This window comes from Megascapheus bottae, chromosome 11, assembly GCF_031878675.1.
Source record: "Megascapheus bottae isolate mThoBot1 chromosome 11, mThoBot2.hap1, whole genome shotgun sequence".
NCBI lineage: Eukaryota > Metazoa > Chordata > Mammalia > Rodentia > Geomyidae > Megascapheus > Megascapheus bottae.
Window position 1 is genome coordinate 42,735,624 of NC_143519.1, and position 22,526 is coordinate 42,758,149.

Below are 22,526 nucleotides of genomic sequence, written 5' to 3' on the forward strand. Positions count from 1 at the left end.
ATCCTCAGATCTCAGGCTTCTGAGTAGCTACAATTGTGACAAGGATGCACATTAGAAATGGCTTTGTGTAGCTGGGCAGTGATCACTCACGCTTGCAATCCTTGCTATTCAGGAGGTTGAGATCTAAAGATCACAGTTTAAATGTAGCCCAGGGGCTGGGATGTAGCTCAGTGGCAAAGCACTTGCCTAGCAAGTGCAACGTCCTGGGTTCGATCCCAGTGCCAAAAAAGAAAAGACAAAAAAATACAGTTAAAAAAAACAACAACAAATCCAGCCCAGGTGAGAAAGCCCATGACATGAGACTCTTATCTCCAGTTAACCACCAGAAAACTGGAAGTAGAGGTATGGCTCAAAGTGGTAGAATGCTAGCCTTGAGCAAAAGAGCTTATGGCCAATGCCTAGTCTCTGAGTTCAAGTCCCATGACTGTCAAAAAATAAGGAAAAGAAATTGCTTTGTGAGTTATCATTCACCAAGAAGCTCCATGAAGCAAGGAGGTAACACCAGAGCTTTTGGAAGGATCCAGATTCTCTCCTCAACCTTCTCTTTCACTGAGTGTTAACTGAGCATTACTATTAAGCAGACTGAAGGTGTTGGATATAGGAACAGAAGGTGCTAGGTGATAAGAAGCCTGTCTACAGTAAGTAAACAGGGATCAGATAACAGATGCAATTCCAGATTGCAGTGTATTCTACAAAGGAGCATTGAGTATTGGAAATAGTATTTAAAGCAAGTCAACATCTATGTTAGTGTAGGTCATACTTTATGTATGGTAAAATGGGAAGGAAGTTTTAAAAAACACAAATTCCTAGTCAGTCCTGAGGCTTGAACTCAAGGTTTGGCCACTGTCCTTGAGGGTTTGTTGCTCAAGGCCACTGCTCTGCCACTTGACTCACAGCTCCATTCTGAGCTCTTTGGTGATTAATTGGAGATAAAAGTCTCGTGGGCTTTCCTGCCTGGGCTGGCTTTGAACCACGATCCTTGATCCTCATATGTCAGCCTGTTGAGTAGTTAGGATTACACACGTAAGTCACTAGTGCCCAGCTCTTAGCAGCATTTTTATTTCACGGTAGTTAATTGAACAATCACAAAGAGAAAGGGAGAAGACTGGGAAGTGCCACAGACTCAGAATTTGCCAGAATACCTGGAAAACAAGAGCAGAGCTCAAGATATTCCTCTCACAGCTGTGTGATACACTTTCCTCATATCAGTGATTTGTGTTTTAATTCAGTGACATAAAATTAGAGATTAAAATAGTGCTTTAAAAAATTACATGCCAGGACTGGAAGCGTGGCCTAGTATAGAGTGCTTGCCTAGCATGCACAAAGCCCTGGGTTTGATTCCTCACTACCAAATAAACAGAAAAAGCTGGAAATGGTGCTGTGGTTCGTAGCGTGCTAGCCTCGAGCAAGGACAGTGCCCAGGCCTGGCCAAAAAAATTTACTTGCCCACACCCAGGACAGTTCTGAAAAAGGTTTATATGACTCTGTCATATGCTTGATTTTGAAGTTTTCATTTATTGCAAACAGCCAGATCCAGCCATCACTTTATAGGCTCAGACTCAGAAGGCACTCGTAGGACAGAGCAGTCACCTCCGTGGTTTAGAACTGAGTTCTCTCCTTCTGCTCACTGGAAGGTTGGGGGGCCATGTGCCTTCCTGTACCTCTGCTGTATGAAGCAGAACCCTTAGACATGGCATAGGAACACGCATGCTGGCCCTCTGAAGGGTGAAGAGAAGGATGGCTGGCTCCACCCCTGCAGATAAGAGGCATGGAGGCCAGCTCTGTGATTGGGTTTTCTCATCTGAGGCACAGAGTTGAAGGACTGTGAGTGGCATGTTGTAATACTATCATACTCAGAGTCCTGTTCATCACTTAATATAATTTCAATTTAGTGATATACAGTTAGGGACTGAACAAGTATCTTAAAAAATTAAGATGTATTTCAGACAGATTTATATAACTATTTCATGTCTAATTCAGTAGTGCATGCCTTCCATCCCCAGTGACAGAAAGAAGCACAGCTTGGAGGATCACAGCTTAAACATAAAGTGAGACCTTACTTTGAAAATGACCCAGACAGAAAGAACTGAAGGCATAGCTCAAGTGGTAGAGCTCCTGCCTAGCAACCAGAAGGCTCTGAGTTAAGAAAGAGAAAGAGAGAGAACTGGGGAATCCATAGGCTTATAAGGAACCTAAATTCATGCCAGGGGAGTTCCAGAAGGAAAAGAAAATGAGATCAGGGCAGAAGAATTTTCTCAAGATGAGCAGGAAGATGTGGCTGCCAAAACCAGCCTGAAAGCCAAGCGCTGGTGACTCACCCCTCTTAATGCTAGCAACTCAGGAGGTTGAAACCTGAAGTTTGCTGTTCAAAGCCAGCCCAGACAGGAAAGCCTGTGAGAGTCTTTATCTCCAATTAGCCATCAAAAAAAAAAAGCTAGAAGTGGAGCTATAGTCCAAGTGGTAGACTACCAGCCTTGAGCAAAAAAGCTAAGAGACTCAACCTAGGCCCTGAGTTCAAGCCCCAGTACCAGCTCAGCACCTTAAAAAATATACCACCACTGAATGGGTCTCCAGACAGAGGGAATTTTTTTTTTGCCAGTCTGGGCTTTGAATTCAGGACCTGAGCACTGTCCTTGGGCTTTCTCAAGGTTAAAACTCTACCACTTGAGCCATAGCACCACTTTTGGCTTTTTTTTTTTTTTTTCTGTGTATGTGGTACTGAGGAATTGAACCCAGGTCTTCATGCATGCTAGGCAAGCACTCTACCACTAGGCCAAACTCCAGGCCCCAGAGGGAATTTTTATTGTGCAAAAGAGTTAAGTCACATGGGTGTTTTCTAGCTGTGCTTTACTCTCCGCCTCCCTATAATGAGTTTATAGGTGCTTCTAGCTGTTATCACCAGATTCCTTCATTCTTGGTAGCCACTGGCTTTCTTCTCTTTCCCCCAGAGCATCGAGATGAGGCTGAAGGTCTCTTTGCACGAAGACCTGGGGGCAGCACTCATGGACGGCGTGGTGCTCTGCCACCTGGTCAATCACCTCCGCCCACGCTCTGTGGCCAGCATCCACGTCCCCTCACCAGCGGTGGTAAGTAAAGGCACACAGAGGAGATGCCCTGTGACTTGGCTCCATTCCTTTCTATTGGGCTACAAAAATCTGCAAGACTAGAAAAAAATAAAATAAAATATAAAAGGAAGGTGCCTAGGAAAGCAGCTTCTTCACTAGAAAGGGGGAGTGTTTGCAAATGCATAGGCAAATGGTCTTTTCCCCCTTCTCACTCCTCTTCTTGCCCTTCTCTCCTTCTCTTCTCTCTCCTTCCCTTCTTGACAAGACCTCACTATGTATTCCGGGCTGGCCTCAAAGATCATGTGTCATTGAATATATGGTCCTTTGCTTCAGCCTCCCAAGTGTTGAGATCATAGACACACAACTGCTACACCTGCCTGGAATGTCTGTCTTTCTTTGAAAAGTCATCTTTGAGTATTTTAAGATAGCCTTGTAAAGATGGACCCTCTGGAAAATGTCACGAACAATCTGCTAAGTCAAGAGGTTGGTTAGTCCGGTCATGAGTTGAACAACTGCCCCCTCACACTGTGTTTGGGGACAACTAGAAAGAGTGAGGAAGGGGGGGCATCTACATCAGTGTCCCCAAGTTCTCACCTCCTCTGCAGGGGAAACAACACCTGCACAGGGGATACTTAACATTGTGTGTGTGTGAGTGCATGTGTGTGTGCGCATGCGCGCGTGCGTGTGTGTGTGGGGGGGGGAGTATGGGTGTGGGTGGGTGTGTATGTGGTTAATTATTGATTAAAAGTCCCACAGACTTTCTTGCCTGGGCTGGCTTTGAATGGCCACCTCAGATCTTAGCCTCCTGAGTAGCTAGGATTACAGTCATAAGCCACTGGGCATCAGGCATGTTGGTTTCTAAGTAAATGATCACTTAGACCAGTCAACCTCTCGCCACTGTCAGCTGCCCAGCCCTGCATGCAGTATGGATTTGCTTTCCCCCAGGCTCCCTGCACCTGCTCTGCACATCTCATTCCATAGCCCTTTTACACTGCTGGTTCCCAGGACCCCTCTGCTTCACTGTTCACAGGACATTATCCATACTCTCCCCTTGTGTGATTTGTGTGACCCTTTCCTCGTCACAAACCCACAGCCATAAGGAGCCATCCTGGATCATGCCATGGCTTTCTGACTATTGGCATGCCCATGCCACTAGAGCTAAGTGGCCGTGAGGTTTGTCTTTTGGGTCCCGTAGTCATGTCTTTTGCACCAAGTGTCATGTCGTACATAAACAATAAATACACTTGGCTCTCCACCACCAGCCACCTTTCCTACCAGGATTGCTGACACCACTGAGAATTCTAGTTCTTCATTCATGGAACTAATATTGGCCATCTTTTTCATCCCAAGCACAAGGGAGATGGTGATAGACAAAATCTAGGCCATTATGCATGTGCCAGGAGACCATACCTTAGGAAAAATGAGTGTTGGCAGTCTGAGAATTTGAGATGCAAAACATTGGTCTCTTGTTCAGTATAATTAGTGTGGTTTTAGATTCTTTGGGGCAAAACATCAACCACTGTCTTTGTTACAAGTACTTTTTCTACTTGAGGCTAGATAAGAAACTTAGAAGAGACTTGCCTTTTTCTGCATATGAGGAATCATCTCTGCGTAGCTTGGAATGCATTCTCAAATGACTTCTGGGGTGACTTACGTTATTTGAATGATGTGGAATAACATTGAAGACACCATAGGAAGTAAATAGAGAAACATAATTGGTCCAAAGGATCAGAGACAGTTGTAGGGATTCCATGGGAAGAAATGCTTCTTCATGCCTTGCCTGATCTAGAACTCTTTCTGTTATCCTCAGGTCTGCTCTTCCTGTCTGCGTGAGCTTTCCTGAAGCCAGAAAGTAGGCAAAGTCTGAAGTAGGCAAAGTCCCCTAAGCAGCTGCTTAGTATATCTTTATGTGACCCATATTAAAGGACACAGTGTCTGCTGGAGAATATTATCACCTCCCACTCTCCTTGTACCATAGGGCATGGACACAGGCTTTTTCTTCTTCTTAAGATAAATACTATACTGATTTATACTTTAATGATGATTAGTTTGTATCCTTAATTTCCTTCCATCACTTATAACCAGAGTGAGAATGGACTGTATAAAATATAGCTTCTGGAACTAAACGTGTGGTTTCAGTGGTAGAGCATCACCCATAAATGAATAAACAAAAAGCCAAAGAGTGCAAGGCCTTGAGTTCAAGTCCTAGCACTGGCACATAAAAAGAAAAACAACAAAATAAAAGAAAAAAATGGAAGAGGGAGGGAGATAGAGGAAAAGACAGAGGGAAAGAAGGAGGGGGAGAAAGGGAGGTTAAGAAGAAAGATATTAAAAACATGACTTCTGCACAAGATTATTATGTTTTCCTAAGGAAATCAATAGAGCAATATCAGAATTCACCAAGAAAGTCTGAAATTTACCATGCCCAAATGAGCTTATGAACCAGGTATACCTATTAAATATTTCTCACCTTCAAGATCATCTGAAAGAAGCTTTGGCTTAAGTCCTATATTTATTGCTATTTATTTTGCTGCATCTTTCTGTTTAAATCTGTGATATTTGCATGATTTCTATGTTAATTAATCTGGTGGATTTAATGTATTTGTTTTGGAGAGATGATGTCTATGGTGTGTTTTTTGGTGTTTATTGGTTATACAATAGCATGATCTCATAAAATATGTATATGTCTGTGCAATATGTATAGATACATATTAGTGTGTAGAAAAAGTTGCATATATTATGCATATATTCATATGTGCATACATATGTATATGTGTGTGCACATATAGGCATACATGCACACATATATATATAACTTATATGCACCCAAACACACACACACACTATATCTGGAAGAATATAAACAACAATATGAAGGGTTTTAACAAAATCTTTCAATACTTATTTTAATATGTTCTTTCTCTATGTTTGTATTTGTAGCCCAAACTTAGCATGGCCAAATGCAGAAGAAATGTGGAAAATTTCTTGGAAGCATGCCGAAAACTAGGCGTACCAGAGGTAACATCAAACTTAATTCAGTTAACCACATTTTAATTTAAAATAACCCTATACTCTGTATGTGTTGGAACTGTTACATATAGGTAAAGCTTTGTGTCTCTCCTGTAGTCTTCCTTTTTCAAGGAATCCTTTTGGATATGTTATACAAAGTTTTAATTTAAGTTGCTCTAGTGCAGTGAAATTGAAGTGGTCTTACTGCAGGTTCAATCCTGAGGCTTTCTCTCTTTAGGGAAAGTAATTTCCTTAAGGTTTTGAAACCAGTGGGAAATTGGATAGAATCAGTAGATTCTCTCAAGAGCAGAAACTGCCCAGTTTGCAGTGAGCCTGGGATGAGGAAGCTCTGGGAGGATTGGAGAGAGGTAGGAGCTGCTTGCTTCCCAGCAGAGGCCCATGGTTGCCTACTAATTGTTGATTTTAATTCCCAGTAGTTGCATTTTGAGTATATGAATCAAACTTAACCAGTGTCAAAAATATTGTGCTTACTGTTATTAATACCAGGAATAATTCTTATGTACTGCTTTATAAATAATTAACTATTTGTGTTTACAGATTCTCCTTCTAATCTACTGTAGTCTCATTTGGCAATTCTTCATGGCCAGCCTTACCATTCAGTTAGTTATTTCTTCTTATGCCAGATGTTTGATTCTCAGGCTTTTGAAAGACTTCGTGTTAGGAACCTGCAATGGTTTCGTAGGATAACATGGGCCATTCCTCTCTGAATTTGGGGGTAGTAGCCATTTACATTGAAAAAGTTTATCATTTATGGAGAATAGAAATAAATACAAATTCTATTTTTATGATTTCTGTCTTTCCTTTTTAAAATTATCTTCAAGTACTTGCACAAAACAAATCAGTTTCATAAGCACAACGCATATTGGTCAATGCCATCCTTCCCATCGTTCTCCCCATCCGTCCCAACCCAACCCAACCCCTTGTCAATTTCCTTCATTTCATAGGATATGCATTGAATGTTATTACTGTATTGGCTCCTCTCTTTTCATTCATCTGTCTTCCTTTCCTTGACATCCCTTTCCTTGACACACACCCAGATAAAGCTACTTTTACAACTCTATAGTAAAATACTCTTTGTCATTTGAAATTATATTTCAGTATAAGTCTGTTCGGCTGTAAGAGTTATTAAACGGATCGAGGTCTTTTTTCCTTTTTGTTCCTGTATGTCCCTTTCTTCCTTTTTTCATATTTCTTTCTTCACTTTCCTCTCTCAGTTTGTAGCAAAGAAGTCTGGGGGTTTAGAATAGTGGCCAGATTTTAGGGAAAGTGGTGCTTTATTAAATCAGTATTAATAAAAGGAAATTATAAATTTTGCAAAAATTTTATCAGGCTAAATATCTTTGTGACCTGTGTGTTTGTATTGTATATGTACATTTTATTATATATATATGTTCTTGACATCAAATACTTATTAAAATATATGTTTTCCCTAATAATTTGATTCTGTTGGTCGGGTAAGAATCCCATGTGTGAATGAGAACTTCTTGGCAGGTTTCAGATGGTAGATTATTTGGTCTGTGCTGAAAAGCACTGGTTAGTTATGACCTATGACCCTGCTATTATTTCAGCTCCGTGATCACTGGTTTTTACCTACAGTGGTATGAGATAAAACAAGAATGCCCTTACCCATTTCCAGTGAGTAAGGAGAGTTAACTCCAACTTCCTTTTTTTTCCTCCAATTTCCTTTTAAAGTAAGGAAGAGGAAATCAAATTACCATAAAATGCATAGCAGGATTTATCATAAATTCTGCCCCTGGCATAGACTGCCTACCATCAGTAGTAACTCCTAACTCCAAAGGTCAATAGAAAAACTGAAAGAATTGTCTTGCCAATATCTCAATGCAGTATGCTTAACTAATCAGGCAGCTGTTATCTCAAGACCAAGGTTTAATGTCAGTCCAGGCAAGAAAGTCCATGAGACTCCGATCTCCAATTAACCACCAAAAGCTGAAAAGTGGAGCTGTGGCTGGAGGGGTAGAGTGCACAGTATGAACAGAACAGTTAGAGTTCCTTTGAATATTAATACGAAGAAGGAATTCTCTGGTGGAAAAGCAGCAATTCCCAATTGGAAAGTAGCTGGCAATTCTTCCTTTTGGCATATTTGAATCTTATGGATTGCACAAGGAACTTTCCATGTAGGAACTGGTCACCAACCAAGAAGGGGTTACCATGTGGTGGAGACCGATAAACTCTTCCCTGTTAGATAAGCATGCTTTTCACTTCTTAATGAGGTGATGGTAGAATGTCTATATGGCTCAATGAGAACTGATGATTTACACTAGAAAGACAGTTGTATCACAGGAGTTCTTGCACAAGTTTCCTATCTGTGATTAAACATTTTAATAAAAAATAGTACTGGGCCACAGTTTGCTCAAACCACCAAAATTCAGATCCCAGTACTGCCAGCCACTAATAGAAGAAGAGCTGGTGTTGACTCATGCCTGCAATCCTAGCAACTCAGGAAGCTAAGATCCGAGGAGCCCAATTTGAAGCTAGCCAAGGCAGAAAAGCCCGTGAAACACTTACATTCAGTTCATCAGCAAATACTTGGAAGTAGAGCTGGGGACAAAGTGGTAGAATGTCAGACTTGTTTTAAAAAGCTAACCAATAGCAACCAGGCGCTGAATTCAAGCCCCAGCATGCATGCTCATGCATGCACACACACACACAAATAGGACAAATACCATTCCTCTTTTTTTTCTGTTGAATCAGATGTCCACTGATTTCCCTATAATCAATATAGGTAAGCTCTGCAAGTTATAAGCTTTTTCTTTATATCCTTCCACACTTAATTTCATATATTCACACCAACTCAGACTTTAAACTTTACATTCTGTATGTTAAAGTAGCCTTTGTTAGAGGCATCATCTCAGACTGCATCTCCAGGTAAGAAGTTCATGTAGAAGCATATGGACCAATACAGGAGCCAAAGAGATCTTGTTCAGCAGTTACATGTAAAGGCTTATAAGGGGATGGGAGCAATTTTTGATGATTATAGTTTATTTCCTTTAGAAGTCTTTCATGAGCACAATCACAGAGATTTTCCCCAAGGTTGGTGATCATTCATAAAGCATCTATGTGTGATTCAGCTGCTGGAACCACAGAACTGGTCTGTGGTTAGTTGAATATCCAGGAAATGTGTCCACACAGGACGTGGTAGGTTAGCCCCTAAATACACTGAATAAACAGTAGAGGGAAGTGGGCAAGACTCTTGCATGAAATGTTGAGCTCACTATTTACAGTGGAGGGGAGGCGTGGCCTTGGAGTGGCTTTTCTATCCATGTGGCTTCTTGGGGGGTGGGCACATTTAGCATTGTAGGCAGTGTGAGTGCTGTCTACTTACCTTTTGGGGGCTACACTGGCTTGGTGACATTGTGCAGCTGTCTTTGACCTTTCTATGGGCCTCAGCTTGCTCTCCAGGAAGGCATTGATGACTCCTATATACTTCAGGACAGAATCCTTTTATCACCTAATAGTCTTGAGCCTGGGTTCATGAAGTCGTTTATAGACATCTGAGCTTCTTTTGTCAAATTCCTGTTCCTTCGGTCCTTCTTAGCCCCTGACCCACACAGAACAGATTTGTGGTTGGCTATCTACATGAATTTAGGGCAGTTTTATGGTTCTCGTTTGTATTGTCTCACGATGAGAGAAGCCTATGATTCATAGTATTAGAAATGGGGTCTTGTGGCTCACACCTATGATCCTACTACTCAAAAGGCTGAAATCTCAGGATCACAGTTTAAAGCCAGAGTAGGCAGAAAAATCTATGAGACTCTTATCTCCAAGGAATCACCGAAAAGCTGGAAGTAGTGCTGTGGTTGTATGTGATAGCCTTTAGGGGGAAAAAAAGCTCAGAAAAAGTGTGTAGGCCCTAAGTTCAAACTCCAGAAACAGTGGCATGCCGAGGAGTGTCTGAACGTACACTATTAGGAAAAGAAAGCCAGATGCTGTTAGCTCATGCCTATAATTCTGGTTACTCAGGAAGCTAAAATACAGGATTGTGGTTCAAAGTCAGCGTGGACAGAAAAACAACGTGAGACTCCGATAGTTTTTTTTCCCCCAGAGCTGAGGGAAAACTTAACTTGGGCCTTACACTTACCACTGGGTAAGTGCTCTTCCATTGAGGTAAAAAAGACAAAAGAGCAGGTGTGGCTCAAGTGAAAGAATACCACCATGTACTGAAAAAGTTAAGGAGAGCAGATGGACCTGAGTTCAAGCCTCAGCACAGGCACCTGGCACACAAAATTTCAACACACACACACATTAGATAATACTGATTTGGCTTATCAGGGAACCTTAAAACTCAGTTTTAAGTAAGTAACTTCAGCCTCAGAGCTCTGTAGGAATAAGGCCCTTCATTTGACCATCTTGCTGTTTAGATTAAGGCAGGTCCCTCCGCTTTTACACCAGAAAAGTGGAGTTATGTTCAGATGATAACCAAGATTATGTAATGTAGTTATGTAGTATAATTATGGTTGAGTTTTAATTCTGTTCAGTGGTTTTCTTACCTGCATTTTTGTGTTTTGTGATGAGATTTTCTACTTGAATGTAACAGTACTGAGTTTCCTGGGTTGTCCCTGTGGTGAGGATTTAGGAAATTACACATATTTAACTTGGGGAATCACGATTTTTGTGTAAGGTGAAGCTCCTGTCTTGTTTTAGTTTTGTCTTTGGAGAAATGAATTCCTTATCTTCTTTGTGCTCCAAATTGATGGCTTTAGTATCATTTGGAGGGGGGGATGATTTAGCTACTGGTGAGACTGCTGTTACAATTTTTATTTTAGTTTTACATTTATATTGTTTAATCCTAAGGTTTGAATAATCAGAGATGTGGACTGGCAAGCTTAGTATTATTAAGTCTGCAAATTCATAATTTGTTCAAAAGAGCCCATCTCAAGTGTATAAAATCTGCTATCTTGAATACATTTACTATTTGGGTGAGGAATTCTTTCCCGTACCTGCCTCTTAGTCACCTCAGGTAACCTGTCTAATGGCTTTTCTGTGTGCTTGTTTGAGAACAAATCATTTTAGAAGCAGCATCTACAAAAAAGGTTTAAAATTATATTTGTAAATAATGTAGCCTACCTATATTTTAGCTATCCTCCAAATCCATAAAATTAGTGCTTCATTGTTACATATTTGGTGATTGGAAATTTGCTTCCTCCTTTCTCGTCTTTTATTGGAAATTGGGACTTTAATTTTTTCTAACTGATTGACCATCAATATAACCATGCTATGATATTTTGAGATTTAAAAATTTAAACATATTGACTTTCAAAATTAAGATTATAGGGGCCTGGAGTTTGGCCTAGGGGTAGAGTGCTTGCCTAGCATGCACAAAAAACCGAGTTCAATTCCTCAGTACCACATACATAGAAAAAGCTGCAAGTGGTGCTGTGGCTCCAGTGGTAGAGCACTAGCCTTCAGAAAGTCCAAGGACAGTGCACAGGCCCTGAGTTCAAGCCCCAGGACTGGCAAAAACTATTAAGACTGTATTTCAGGGCTTGGAATGTTGCTTAGTGGTAGAGTGCTTGCCTAGCATGCATGAAGCCCTGGGTTCAATTCCTTAGTACTACGTAAACAGAAAAAGCCTGAGTGGCTCTGTGGCCAAATGGTCCAGTGCTAGTCTTAAGCAAAAGAAGCTCAGAGAAAGTGCCTACTCCCTGAGTTCAAGCACTAGGATTGGCAAAAAAACCTGTTATATTTCAATAAAAATAAAATAAATTATAATTATTCTTCAAAGTAACTATGTCCCAGATTTGTTTGCTTAGAGTTAACTCTTAGAAGTTAGACTGTGTAACATGCAGAACATCTAAAAAAATAAGACCCACTGCCAGATATGTCTACATTTTCTGGTGTGTCTGTATTATCTGGGAAAACTGAGACAATGTTTAGTATTAATCTCAGTCAGACACTGTGTTCACTCTCCATGGACCGATTTTTGTTCTCCATGATCAAAATTCGTGTTTGTATTTCCCTCTGAATATTCTGTGTGAATTAACTGGGTTTTCCAAATAGCTTCGGTTGTGGCAAAAGCTCTATAAAGACAAGATGAAATTCTTCTTTAAACTTCATGCTTTTTTTTTAATGGCCCAATTTTCATTGTCAGAAAGAAATGAAGTCAAAATCCTACATCCCTGTCATGAAGTACCAGGCTCCCGTAGGAATTTCGGGCACACGTACACCATGGCCCCCTTGCCAGTCCTGAAGCTGATGTCCTGGGCCCCGGGGCCAAAGCACACATCAGTTCTCAAGCAGTCATGGCAGCCCACTCCACACACTAATCACCCTGCTTAGATTTTTGTCCCCAGATGGCTTAGAATCACTTATTTTTCTTGAGAGGTCCTCAATTAATTGAAATCACATAGTTGTGAGTTGAATTACACTCAGCTTCCCTGCCTTTGTGGACTGGTTATGTGGATAATGAAAATAAGCTGTGATAGAGCTTCTGTGGGAGTACGCCCCCTGAGGGCACCCCCTGTCTGAATACGCACCCTGAAAACAGAAGTGATGCCAGCCCTTGAATGACACTGCCAGGGAGGAGACCAGATATGTTCCATGGGATTCTGAGAAATGTCTTGACATGTTCCTTGGAGAGGGAATGGTTACCTTTTAATACAAAAACATGATTTTGGTGAAAATCACACTGAGGTTTACACGTAAGCCTCCTTTCTATCTTACATTGGTTTTCTGTAGGTCAAATACAACACTGCAATAAAAAAAAAATACTGTGCAGCCTGGCATTGGTGGCTCACACCTGTAATCCTAGCTACTCAGGCGGATGAGATCTGAGAATTGAGGCTTGAAGCCAATCAGGACAAACCCAAGAGTCTCTTATCTCAAACTAAACAGCAAAAAGCCAAAAGTAGAGCTGTGACTCAAGTCATAGAATGCCAGCCTTGAGCTAAGCCTGAGTTCCAGCCCCAGTACTGGCTCATGTATGTACACGCAATCAGTTCACCAGTGAAATGCAATCTCTGTAGTCATTTTAATTGTTGGGAGAACTCTTAACCATGGAATTGGCGTGATACCTCCAGATCTTCTGAGAAAACACGCAGGATCTGGATGATCTCTTAAACTTAAAAAAAAAAACAACTTTCATTAACAGGATCTGTACTTTTATAAATAAAACAATGAATGGTTGTAGATTTACTCAAATCACCTGCTTGCCTGTGAGCTTGCAGCCAACTTCAGAAGAAATCTCAGGACTTTCTTCAGAATCATTCTTCACGTACTCTCATTTGTATCTGCCTAGCAGAAACGTGAAAATGTGCACACTTGGAAAACGCCTTGCTGAGTATGGACATAAGAGTCATTTACGGATATAGCACAAATATTTGCAGTCCTTATTTAATTTGAAAGTGAAACCCCAAATTTTCTTTCTTACTCTCCACTTCCATGATCCTCATTGCTAGTTTAAAGTTGTGGTTCAGCAAATCAGTGAGTAAGAAAACCGCGTTCTTCCTGGCAGCAGCAGGCTATGAGCTCAGCTCAGAAGGCTGAGCACCTAACTTTTGCTTTCAGTCAAGTAGGGTTTTGGCCTGACTGTCAAGAGTAAACGATGGAGACCCACATCCTGTACCAGCCCTGAGCACTGTTTGGAGAAATTTAACGACCCTGTGCTAAGTTGTCCTATTTTCTCTAACTGTACATCCAGAAGCGCTCTCTGTACTTTTATTTAATGTATAGTTGCAAACATAGGAAATTTAATGTACTTTCTGACAGAAGGAGTAGCATTCTCCAGAGTCTTTAAATGACAATATGCTGATTAACTTTTGGAGCAAAATGTGCAGTTTGTATATACCGAGGGAAATATATGAATGAAGTTAGTACAGCTGGGCATGCTGTAACCTCATTACTCAGGAGGCGGGGGCAGGAGAGTGTCCAGTGTGAGGCCTAGCCTACATTAACAAGACCCTGTCTGGAAGTTAAATAAAGAATTAAATCCTAAAGGTTTTTTTTTAATGTGTTTCCTTTAGCAAGGTCAACTCCTAGACCTCCCAAGTGCAAAGTTCGTTTTACAGCCTGGTGAGCGCATGGCACAGCTTGAATATTTAAGCTGTTGGAAGGCCAGAAGGACTCTCAACACTGTAGAAGGTTCTGCTCCTCCCTGTGCTCTTGTGGGTAGAGGGTTTCTCTGTTCTGTTTCCTGGAAGCACATTGGGTATCTTATTTTTCTTTTGTAACTGACAGAAAATCTCGGACGGTGGGAAGGGGTTTAACCGATTGAAATACAGGGTGACTTCCACCGCTTGCACGAAACCTAATTGTGTGCTGCTTTCCAGCTGTCCTTGGGTGTATATTTAATGGTCTTCACTCTCTTTCTGTTCTAATGGCTGCCCTGGGACTAGGCTGACCTCTGCTCTCCGTATGACATCCTGCGGGCGGATTTTCATCACATTCGAAAGACTGTTGACACTCTGCTGGCCCTCGGGGAGAAAACCCCACAACCAACTTCTGCCCTCCGCTCTCCAGACCTCCTAGGCTTCTGTCTTATCCACATTCTCTTTGTAGTGCTGGTCTATATGGCTTACCGCTGGAATGTTCTGTCTGTCTGAGGCCTGCATGTGCATCCACACGCTCTGCTCTGGCTCCCTGCCCCATCCAGGGCTCCTCCCTCTGGGCCTTTGCTCTGCACACTTTATCCCTCTCATCTCTTCAGTAATCTCGGAATTGTGAAGCTGAATGTGTAACGGTCACATTTTTTTTTTTACCCCCAGAAGCACAAATTTGATGTAGTAGGCAGTTCCCATTCAGTAATTTCTTGCATTTGCTGAAAAAAAAATGATAGTGACAGTAAAGTGTGTCTATACTCACAGTCCCTTGCCCACAGGATGTGGCACTACTGCCTGCTTCCTCTTCTCCCAGCAGCATCTGCTGCCCTGGGGAGGAAGATGAAGGCTCCAGAACAGGCACAGATGGACTAGACATATGAAAGTCTCACCATTTACCTCCAGTCCTAATTCAGGACTTGTCAGTCACTGGAGCTGTAGAGGAGTCAGGAAACTGGAAGCTGATATATTGATATGTATCTATATTAAACTTTAATAATAACCATGGTTGATCGAGGGAGAAGTGTGATCTGGAAAAATGACTGCTTGGCTGGCCCATTGTATTCCTTCCAGTTTCTTGCAAAGGGAACTGCGAAGGGCAGGAGAGGGAGCTGGCTGCTAGCTTCTACCCTCTGCCTGGGCAAGAGAGCTCTAGGGAAGGAAGCACCTTCCCGTTAGAGCGCCGCCTGGAGGATCGTGTGCGCACATACACACCAATTGCCATGTTTCTTATGTGCTCCTTGTTAGGTCTGCTCTGAGGTTCTCAGGAAAGTATTTTCCAGAAGGGATTTCTATTTTTGAATACTGTAATGGATCATGTTTGCTTTTTTATTTTGTTACGTCACATAGTAACTGCAGGTCCAGAATGTGATTGTGATTGACTGTATTCATTTTCAAATAAAGCCATGAGTCATGGAACATTCTTGGTCCAGGGACTTGGGACTTGATAGCAGCAGCCAAAAGTAAGAGTGCTCTTATTTTAGAAGAATGTAGTTTCTGTAATTACTTGAGATCTCTATTTACTTTTGATTTCCAAGATAATAGCCAACAAACTGCTTTATTCTTTGTCAGATTAAAGGATTTTATATCAACTCTCTCTGCTTTGGGAGCATTGTGATGAGCTTGTAATGAAAACAATGGAACCTGTTAGTCTTACATAACTCAGACATTCCTAAATTGTGACATATCTTTCTCCCTTATGAGAAAGCCGGATTCAAGGTTAAGCAAGTTTTCTCTGTGCTTCATTTTGAATCTTATTTGACAAATGCTGCTTCCTTGGTTGAAAAGATGATGGAGAGTTCCTTTCCCTGGAGTGAATGTCTGGTTTAAAAAGATGCAGACAGTCCTCAGAGCTACTAAGAAGATACTCTTATTTTTCTGAACATATTCATGAATCCATGGATCAAATGAGATGATGAAAATCCCCACATAGTTAAGAGAATATATTTATAAAAATCCCTTGGTGCTAAATCGGGTCAATTTTTTTTCTTTTTATAAGAAGCAGCCTTTACATAAAAAGATGTTGAGTTATTCAGGCATTTTCATTCTGACTTTGTTAGTTGGTGGAATACAGGGTATGTGGATGTTGTCTAACCTCAATTCTGTCTCTATAACCCATGGATGTACTGAATTGCCCGTGGTGCTACCTTGTACTCTTTAATCTGTAACAATAAAATTCCTTTGAACAATAACTGATGAGCACCATAAGTTACTTAATAAACATTCTGGGTGATTCTTCGAAGTTCTTTTTGGCTCCTTGACACATTTATTTATGTGTATTCAAGTCAGCTGTCAGTGTTTTCATTCATACTGTTCAGTTCTGTCATGCACTGAGCTCTTTTCTTTGATTCTTCATTTTGTGCTGGTACCTGGGGCTTGAACTGAGAACCTAGGTGCTAAGATTCACTTGCCACCACTTAAGCCACAGCTCTGCTTCTGAGATTCTTTTTTAATGGTCAGCATTTTTTCTCCTTTATGGGAATAAAACAAGGGGGGGGGGAAGAGAAAGTTCACTTGGTTGCCACTTGAAAGAATATGCTATTTTATTGATCTAAAACCTGGGTGGAAATAGAAGATTAATTTTGAGTATTGAATTGACATAGTTCTCTGGCTGTTTGTATGTTTTATTCTAATCATTTCAAGAAGACTATTTAAATTTTGTACGTTAAACTTTTATTTTTTTTGTACCCTAATGTGTTGCCATTCTTGGGATATGTTGGTTTCTATTATTAAGTAGTATAATAAAAAAACTATTGATTTAAGTTCCTTTTTGAAACCAGGATTTATGTTCCCTGACTCAACTTCCTCCAGTTGGTGGCAGTTCTCCACTCCTGTCAGGATTTCCAACGTCTGTGTTGACTAATTTGTAATAGTTCCCTTTATTTATGGACATCTAGCTCATGTGAACTTGATTTTCCTTTTTGGGAGGGAAAAAAGCCAATTCTGCCATACTTCCAAATTGAATAACATTTTTACTAATAGAAGCAGGAAAACAAAGACACTTGGTATCCCAGTGTGGTTTGTTTTGAAAATATCAAATTTACTCTCTGGTGGCTTGGATTATCTCTAAAATCCACACCTCTCTCTACCTGAGACATAAAGCTAAATAATGTTTCACCTAAGGAGAATATAAGGGTGATACATGAAAATTCCAGGAGCCTGATAGTAAGAAAGTGGTTATAGATAGGTGGGGAAAGCTTTTTGTTTGGTGCTACAGACTGTGAGCCCAGGATACTGCATATATTCAGCACAAGCTCCGAGAGCTGTGTGAGCACAGTGAGGTATGCCCTCACCCCCTGGAGAATATTTTAATATGGTTTCATTCCAAGAGATTTGATCTGTAAAGTTAGGCTTCAGATTTCTAAACTGATTGTCAATAAATTAGTTCTGTCTGTAGAATGTGTGCTTTTCTCTTTAGGTTATCTGGATCCAGTCCCTTGCTTTTTAGAACACATTTGTGCCATGTTTTATCGATCGCAATATTTTTCTTATTCATTGAGTCATACAAAGCCCTTTGTAATTTAGTACAAATACTTGTACACTTTATTGTTTTGCTAGACTGATTTTTTTCACAAAGAGAAACTTGAAGATTTTAGACAAGCAATTTTTTTCAATGTTTTCTTTGGTTAGTGAATATTCTTTCTTACCTTAGAAAAATCCCTCCCCATCCATTTGTCAGAGAAAATACTAAATATTCACTTTGATGGAGAAGTAGGGGTTTTTTTTTTGCATTTAAGTTTGAACTTACTTTGAATTTTCTTTTGAGTGTATGGTATGAAGTGAAGATTTATCTTCCCTCCAAATAATAGCTGACCTCAGGAGCTTAATTATAGTGAGTATTAAGCCAGGTATAGTGGCTCACACCTGTAATCCTAGCTACTCAGGAGGCTGAGATCTGAGGATTGCAGTTCAAAGTCAGCTCGGACACTTAAGTCCCTGAGATTCTTATCTCCAATTAACCATCAGAAAACTGGAAGTGACACTGTGGCTTAAGGGGTTGGGGGGGTAGCCTTGAGCTGAAGAACTCAGGGACAGGACCCAGGCCCAGAGTTCAAGCCCCAGGACTGGCAAGACAAAAAAAAAAAATTATAATGAGGATTTCCAAGCCAGATGTCAAGCTAGGTACTGGAGAAGCCATAAGGAAGTGAAAATGTGGCCCCTTCCTATGGAATGTCCTTTGGCAAAGAAATGATACATTCCAGTATCCATCATAACGGATGGGGACAGGAATGGATAGGCACTGACATTGACCGCAGGCACCCCTCGCCATGCCCCAAGGAGGAGTCACCATTCATCCTGAGATGACCTATTGGCTTACAACCTAGAACTAGACTCCATCCTTGCTTTGGTAGGCATTTAGCCACTCCGTTAGTGAGCACAGTAAGCTCACATTCTCTCCTAATGCCCTGTCTGGAACCACAGCAGCTACATAAAGTCATGCTTAAAACCGACCTTTAACCAGTCTTCAGAGTTACGTTCTGTGGGTCTGGGGTCAAGTCTGAGATATTTAAGTCCTGTGGTCCAAATTTGAGATTATTTAGCGTAAGTCAAAGAAAAGAATCGGAGAGAGAAGGATGAGGAAGAGAGGAGGTGGTGATGCAAAATCCACTTACATTTTGACCCAGTGAAATAGGTTATTGGAGATAACATGACATGTCTTTGAAGTTCTTCAGACTGAGGGTGTGGTTGTTTGGGGAGTCCTGCACGCAGGCAGCAGCAGGAAGATCTCAGCCAGTGTCATGTACAAGGGAATATTCCTTTGCCTGGCATTTGGCTTAATGGAAAACATGGATTCCACCGTCAAGGCTTGATGCAGACCCCACTTAACCTCTGCTTGAAAACAGTACAGCAGTGCAGTGAGCCTTCAAGAGGAAGGAACTCCTGTCATGTGACAACCTATAGTGTTCAGTGAAAAGATCCAGGTACAGAAAGACAAATACCACATGGTCCCACTTATATGGGGGATCTCTGAGAAGTTGCAAGTACCGTGGTGGTGATCAAGTGCCCGGGACAAGATCTGAGAAGGGGTTGGGGAGAGGATCAAACCAGCATCAGTTCAGTAGGACAATTACGCTTATGAAATGCCTTGAACAACATGGTGACTTTAATGAATAGCAATGTATACTTGACATTGCAGAGCTGGAGAATGTAGTTCAGTGGAAGAACATTCATCTGCCATGCACAAAGTATTGTGTTAGGTTATTAGTTCTACAAAAAAAAAAAAGTATGCTGGGTGCAGTGGCTCACACTTGTAATCCTAGCTACTCAGGAGGCTGAGATCTGAGGATCAAGGTTCAAAGCCAGCCCGGGCACAAAAGGACCTGAGATTCTTATCTCCAATTAACCTCTAGAAAATGGGAAGTGGGGCTTGGCTCAAGGGTAAGGCAGTAGTAGCCTTGAGCTGAAGAGCTCAGGGACAGGTGCAGGCTCAGTTCAAGCCCCATGACCCAGCCCCCCCCCCAAAAAAAGTAAACAGAAATTGCTAAGAAAGACGGGGTCTAAGAAAGACGGGGTTCCACAGGCTCATGCCTGTAATCTTAGCTACTCAGGAGGCTAAGATCTAAGAATAGTGGTTCAAAGCCAGTCTAGGCAGAAAAGTCCATGAAATGCTTATCTTCAGTTGACCACAAAAAGCCAAAAGTGGAGCTGTGGTTCACGTGGTAAAGCACTAGCCTTGAGCACAAATCCAGGGACAGTATTCAGGCTCATAGTTCAATTCCCAGGACTCACTTGGAGAAAGAAGTACGTGAGGTAGTGGATATTTAATTGTCTATTAAAAATCGGGTGGTGACCACAAGGCAGTGGAGAGTCCAAGACCACCATTCACAGTAGAGTATCTGCCCTGTCAAGGGGACAGACCTGCAAGGAGAGCCCCCTAGAGATGATAGCAAAGCAGAGCCAAATGGTAATGCTATAATATTCCTTCATCACAGGTATTATGTAAGTCACTGTAGGGAACAGAAGGTGGTTTTTTTTAACATCACAAGTGACTTGCATTGATTATTCTCCTTGAGTTAATGTGCTGGATATTCCCTGAGAGTAGAAATACAACTTGTGACAGTAGTAGAATATTTGCATCTTTGACAGTTTTGTGAAAGACTATTGAGAATGGTGGTTAACAGTACTTACTGGTAAGCTTGTTCATAAACCTTCATGAAAGGATGCTAGATGCCCGGCATGGCCTCACTGCGGTGTTCATATGATATAAAATCGGAGCTTATGGTAGTACATCTGAGTACTTGAGTTCCTTCTAAAAGTATGAGAGGCTTCTAGAGGTTGTATTCGCTTTAGAAGAAGAGAAGCTGTTTCTATTCCTGACATGTGGTTCCAGTGGACCTTGTAGCTCAGTTACTTAGTATAAGACTTTTCTCCATCTTGAGATCTGTCGCAGGGTTCAGGTAGTAAGCAACCTTTCTGAAACATCACCCTATTCATTGTTTTCCCTGCAAACTCAAAGAAAGTCTTTGGCATGAGTTGCCCATGAGGGAAGGAACAAAGACCAGGGCACTGACACAGGCCTGTGATGGAGCAGGTTTTAGTGTTAAATCAGATCATGTAAACACTGCTGTTTTATTCTTTTCTTTTTAGGAAAAACTATGTCTGCCCCATCACATCCTGGAAGAGAAAGGCCTAGTCAAAGTGGGCGTCACCGTCCAAGCTTTACTCGATGTCACCACTGTCACCAAGGCTCTGTTCACATGAGACCAACGTTCCCTGGGCCGACTCAGACTCTTCCTCCATCAGGATCCTGGACTTGACTCTTGGTATCCATAGCTCCCTCTTCCCCACTCTGCCTGTCGCTTCCCGACTCTAGTTGCAATGACAAGGTTTTCAGCCAAAGGGAGGATTTTTTCCCCCCTTTTAGAGCTGACACTTTGGCAGGTATTCATCTTGAAGCAAGAGGAGGAAGCCGTGGATAACTAAGTTAACACGTCATTGCCTTTTTCAACCTTCTACGTCCCTTCCACACTCACCAACTGCCATTACCAAAACAATGCCAAGCACAACCATTACACATGCAGCGAGATGCATCTGTTTTATTGAAGCCAAACTTATTACAGATTTCGTGGGGGGAGGGGGGCGGGAGGAGGAGACACAATCAGGTTTTTATTCACCACCAAATTGTTCAAGATGTTTCTTGAGACCATTGCCTTTTGAAAAGCTATTTTCGACATACAAAATATTTATATGAATATTATTTATTAGTGAGTTGTTATTCATCCTTTGGATGCAAATTGTAAATTAGGAAACTATTTTATTACTGCTTTTTTGTGGTTAAACACTTTATTTTATTATTATAAATATTGAGTTATTTTCTATCTTCTTTGGTGTGCGGTAGTTCTAGCAGTATTCGTGTTCCCTGGTGTCTGTAACTCAGAGGAGAAAAACTGAAGCAAAAAGCAACACAAAAAGAAAGCAAACAAAAACAGGTGCTTCTGTTACAAAGAACTTTTCTGGGGAGGCAGTCTTTACCCTTTGGTTTGTGGAACATTGGTCTTATTTATATTTTTGCATTCCATGCAATTGCCTACATTCCAGCAGCCTTGTTGTCCCCCCATGTAATGAACTGACTGAAATCAAAAGAGCACCCCAAAGTTATTTGTAAATAGCTGTGATGGAAAAAAAACAGACATATTAAACTTGAAGAAAAAATGTGAACAATTACTATTTTTTGGATTATTTTGCTATGCTCAAAACATTCATCTTATACCACCAAAAAGTCAGCAGTGTTAACGCCATGAGCCTCCAAGCATAATTGTTGCACTGCGACTTGGGTAATTAAAGAGAGTCTGGTACCAAAGGTAGACGATGAGGAAAAGGGATGGGAAAGCGGAAGTGAGTGAAAGGTCATTGTGTAGCCAAAAAGTTGTTTTAAGAGAAATTTGGGCTGAGTAGTCAAACATTGCTTTAGGTACGGAGGACCTGGGTGGGCCCTGCCAGTGGTGAGACGAGGAAACCATGCTGCAATGCAGATGGGCCTGTTGGTTAGAATTTAGTTGGTGGTTTGCAGTGTAGTTCCGACAGCACTGCAAGAGTTGTGGTTTCTGGTGTGCAACCTTGGAAGTGAGCCATCCATAAGGCAGCTCCAACACACACACACACACACACACACACACACACACACACACACACACACACACACACACACACACACACACACACACACACACACACACACACACACACACACACACACACACACACACACACACACACACACACACACACACACACACACGCCCCCAGCAGGGGAAGAGAAGGAAAAGTAAGTAGAATGTATGAGGTTGAGAGGCCAGGGCGCAAACAAGGTCAAACACAACAGGACTAAAGAAGACCCAGCCAACGGGAGGAACCTGTCCATGGGGCTGAGAGATTTCCC

The 22,526-nt window shown here is 41.4% G+C and overlaps 1 protein-coding gene across 2 annotated transcripts in view; it reads left to right on the top strand.

The window, feature by feature from the left end:
• Positions 1 to 21,224, top strand: part of Lrch1 (leucine rich repeats and calponin homology domain containing 1) — a 160,739-nt gene extending 139,515 nt beyond the window's left edge. Inside the window, exons 18-20 of one of the 2 annotated variants that reach the window (XM_090342130.1) lie at positions 2,949 to 3,086; positions 6,006 to 6,083; positions 14,447 to 16,761. In XM_090342130.1, the coding sequence (XP_090198256.1) occupies positions 2,949 to 3,086; positions 6,006 to 6,083; positions 14,447 to 14,653 (423 nt within the window). In that variant the 3' untranslated portion in view covers positions 14,654 to 16,761. Of the gene's footprint in view, positions 1 to 2,948; positions 3,087 to 6,005; positions 6,084 to 14,446; positions 16,762 to 20,734 lie in introns of those variants that run through there. The other variant, XM_090342131.1, reaches the window with a different exon arrangement.
• The last annotated feature ends 1,302 nt before the right edge of the window (positions 21,225 to 22,526 follow it).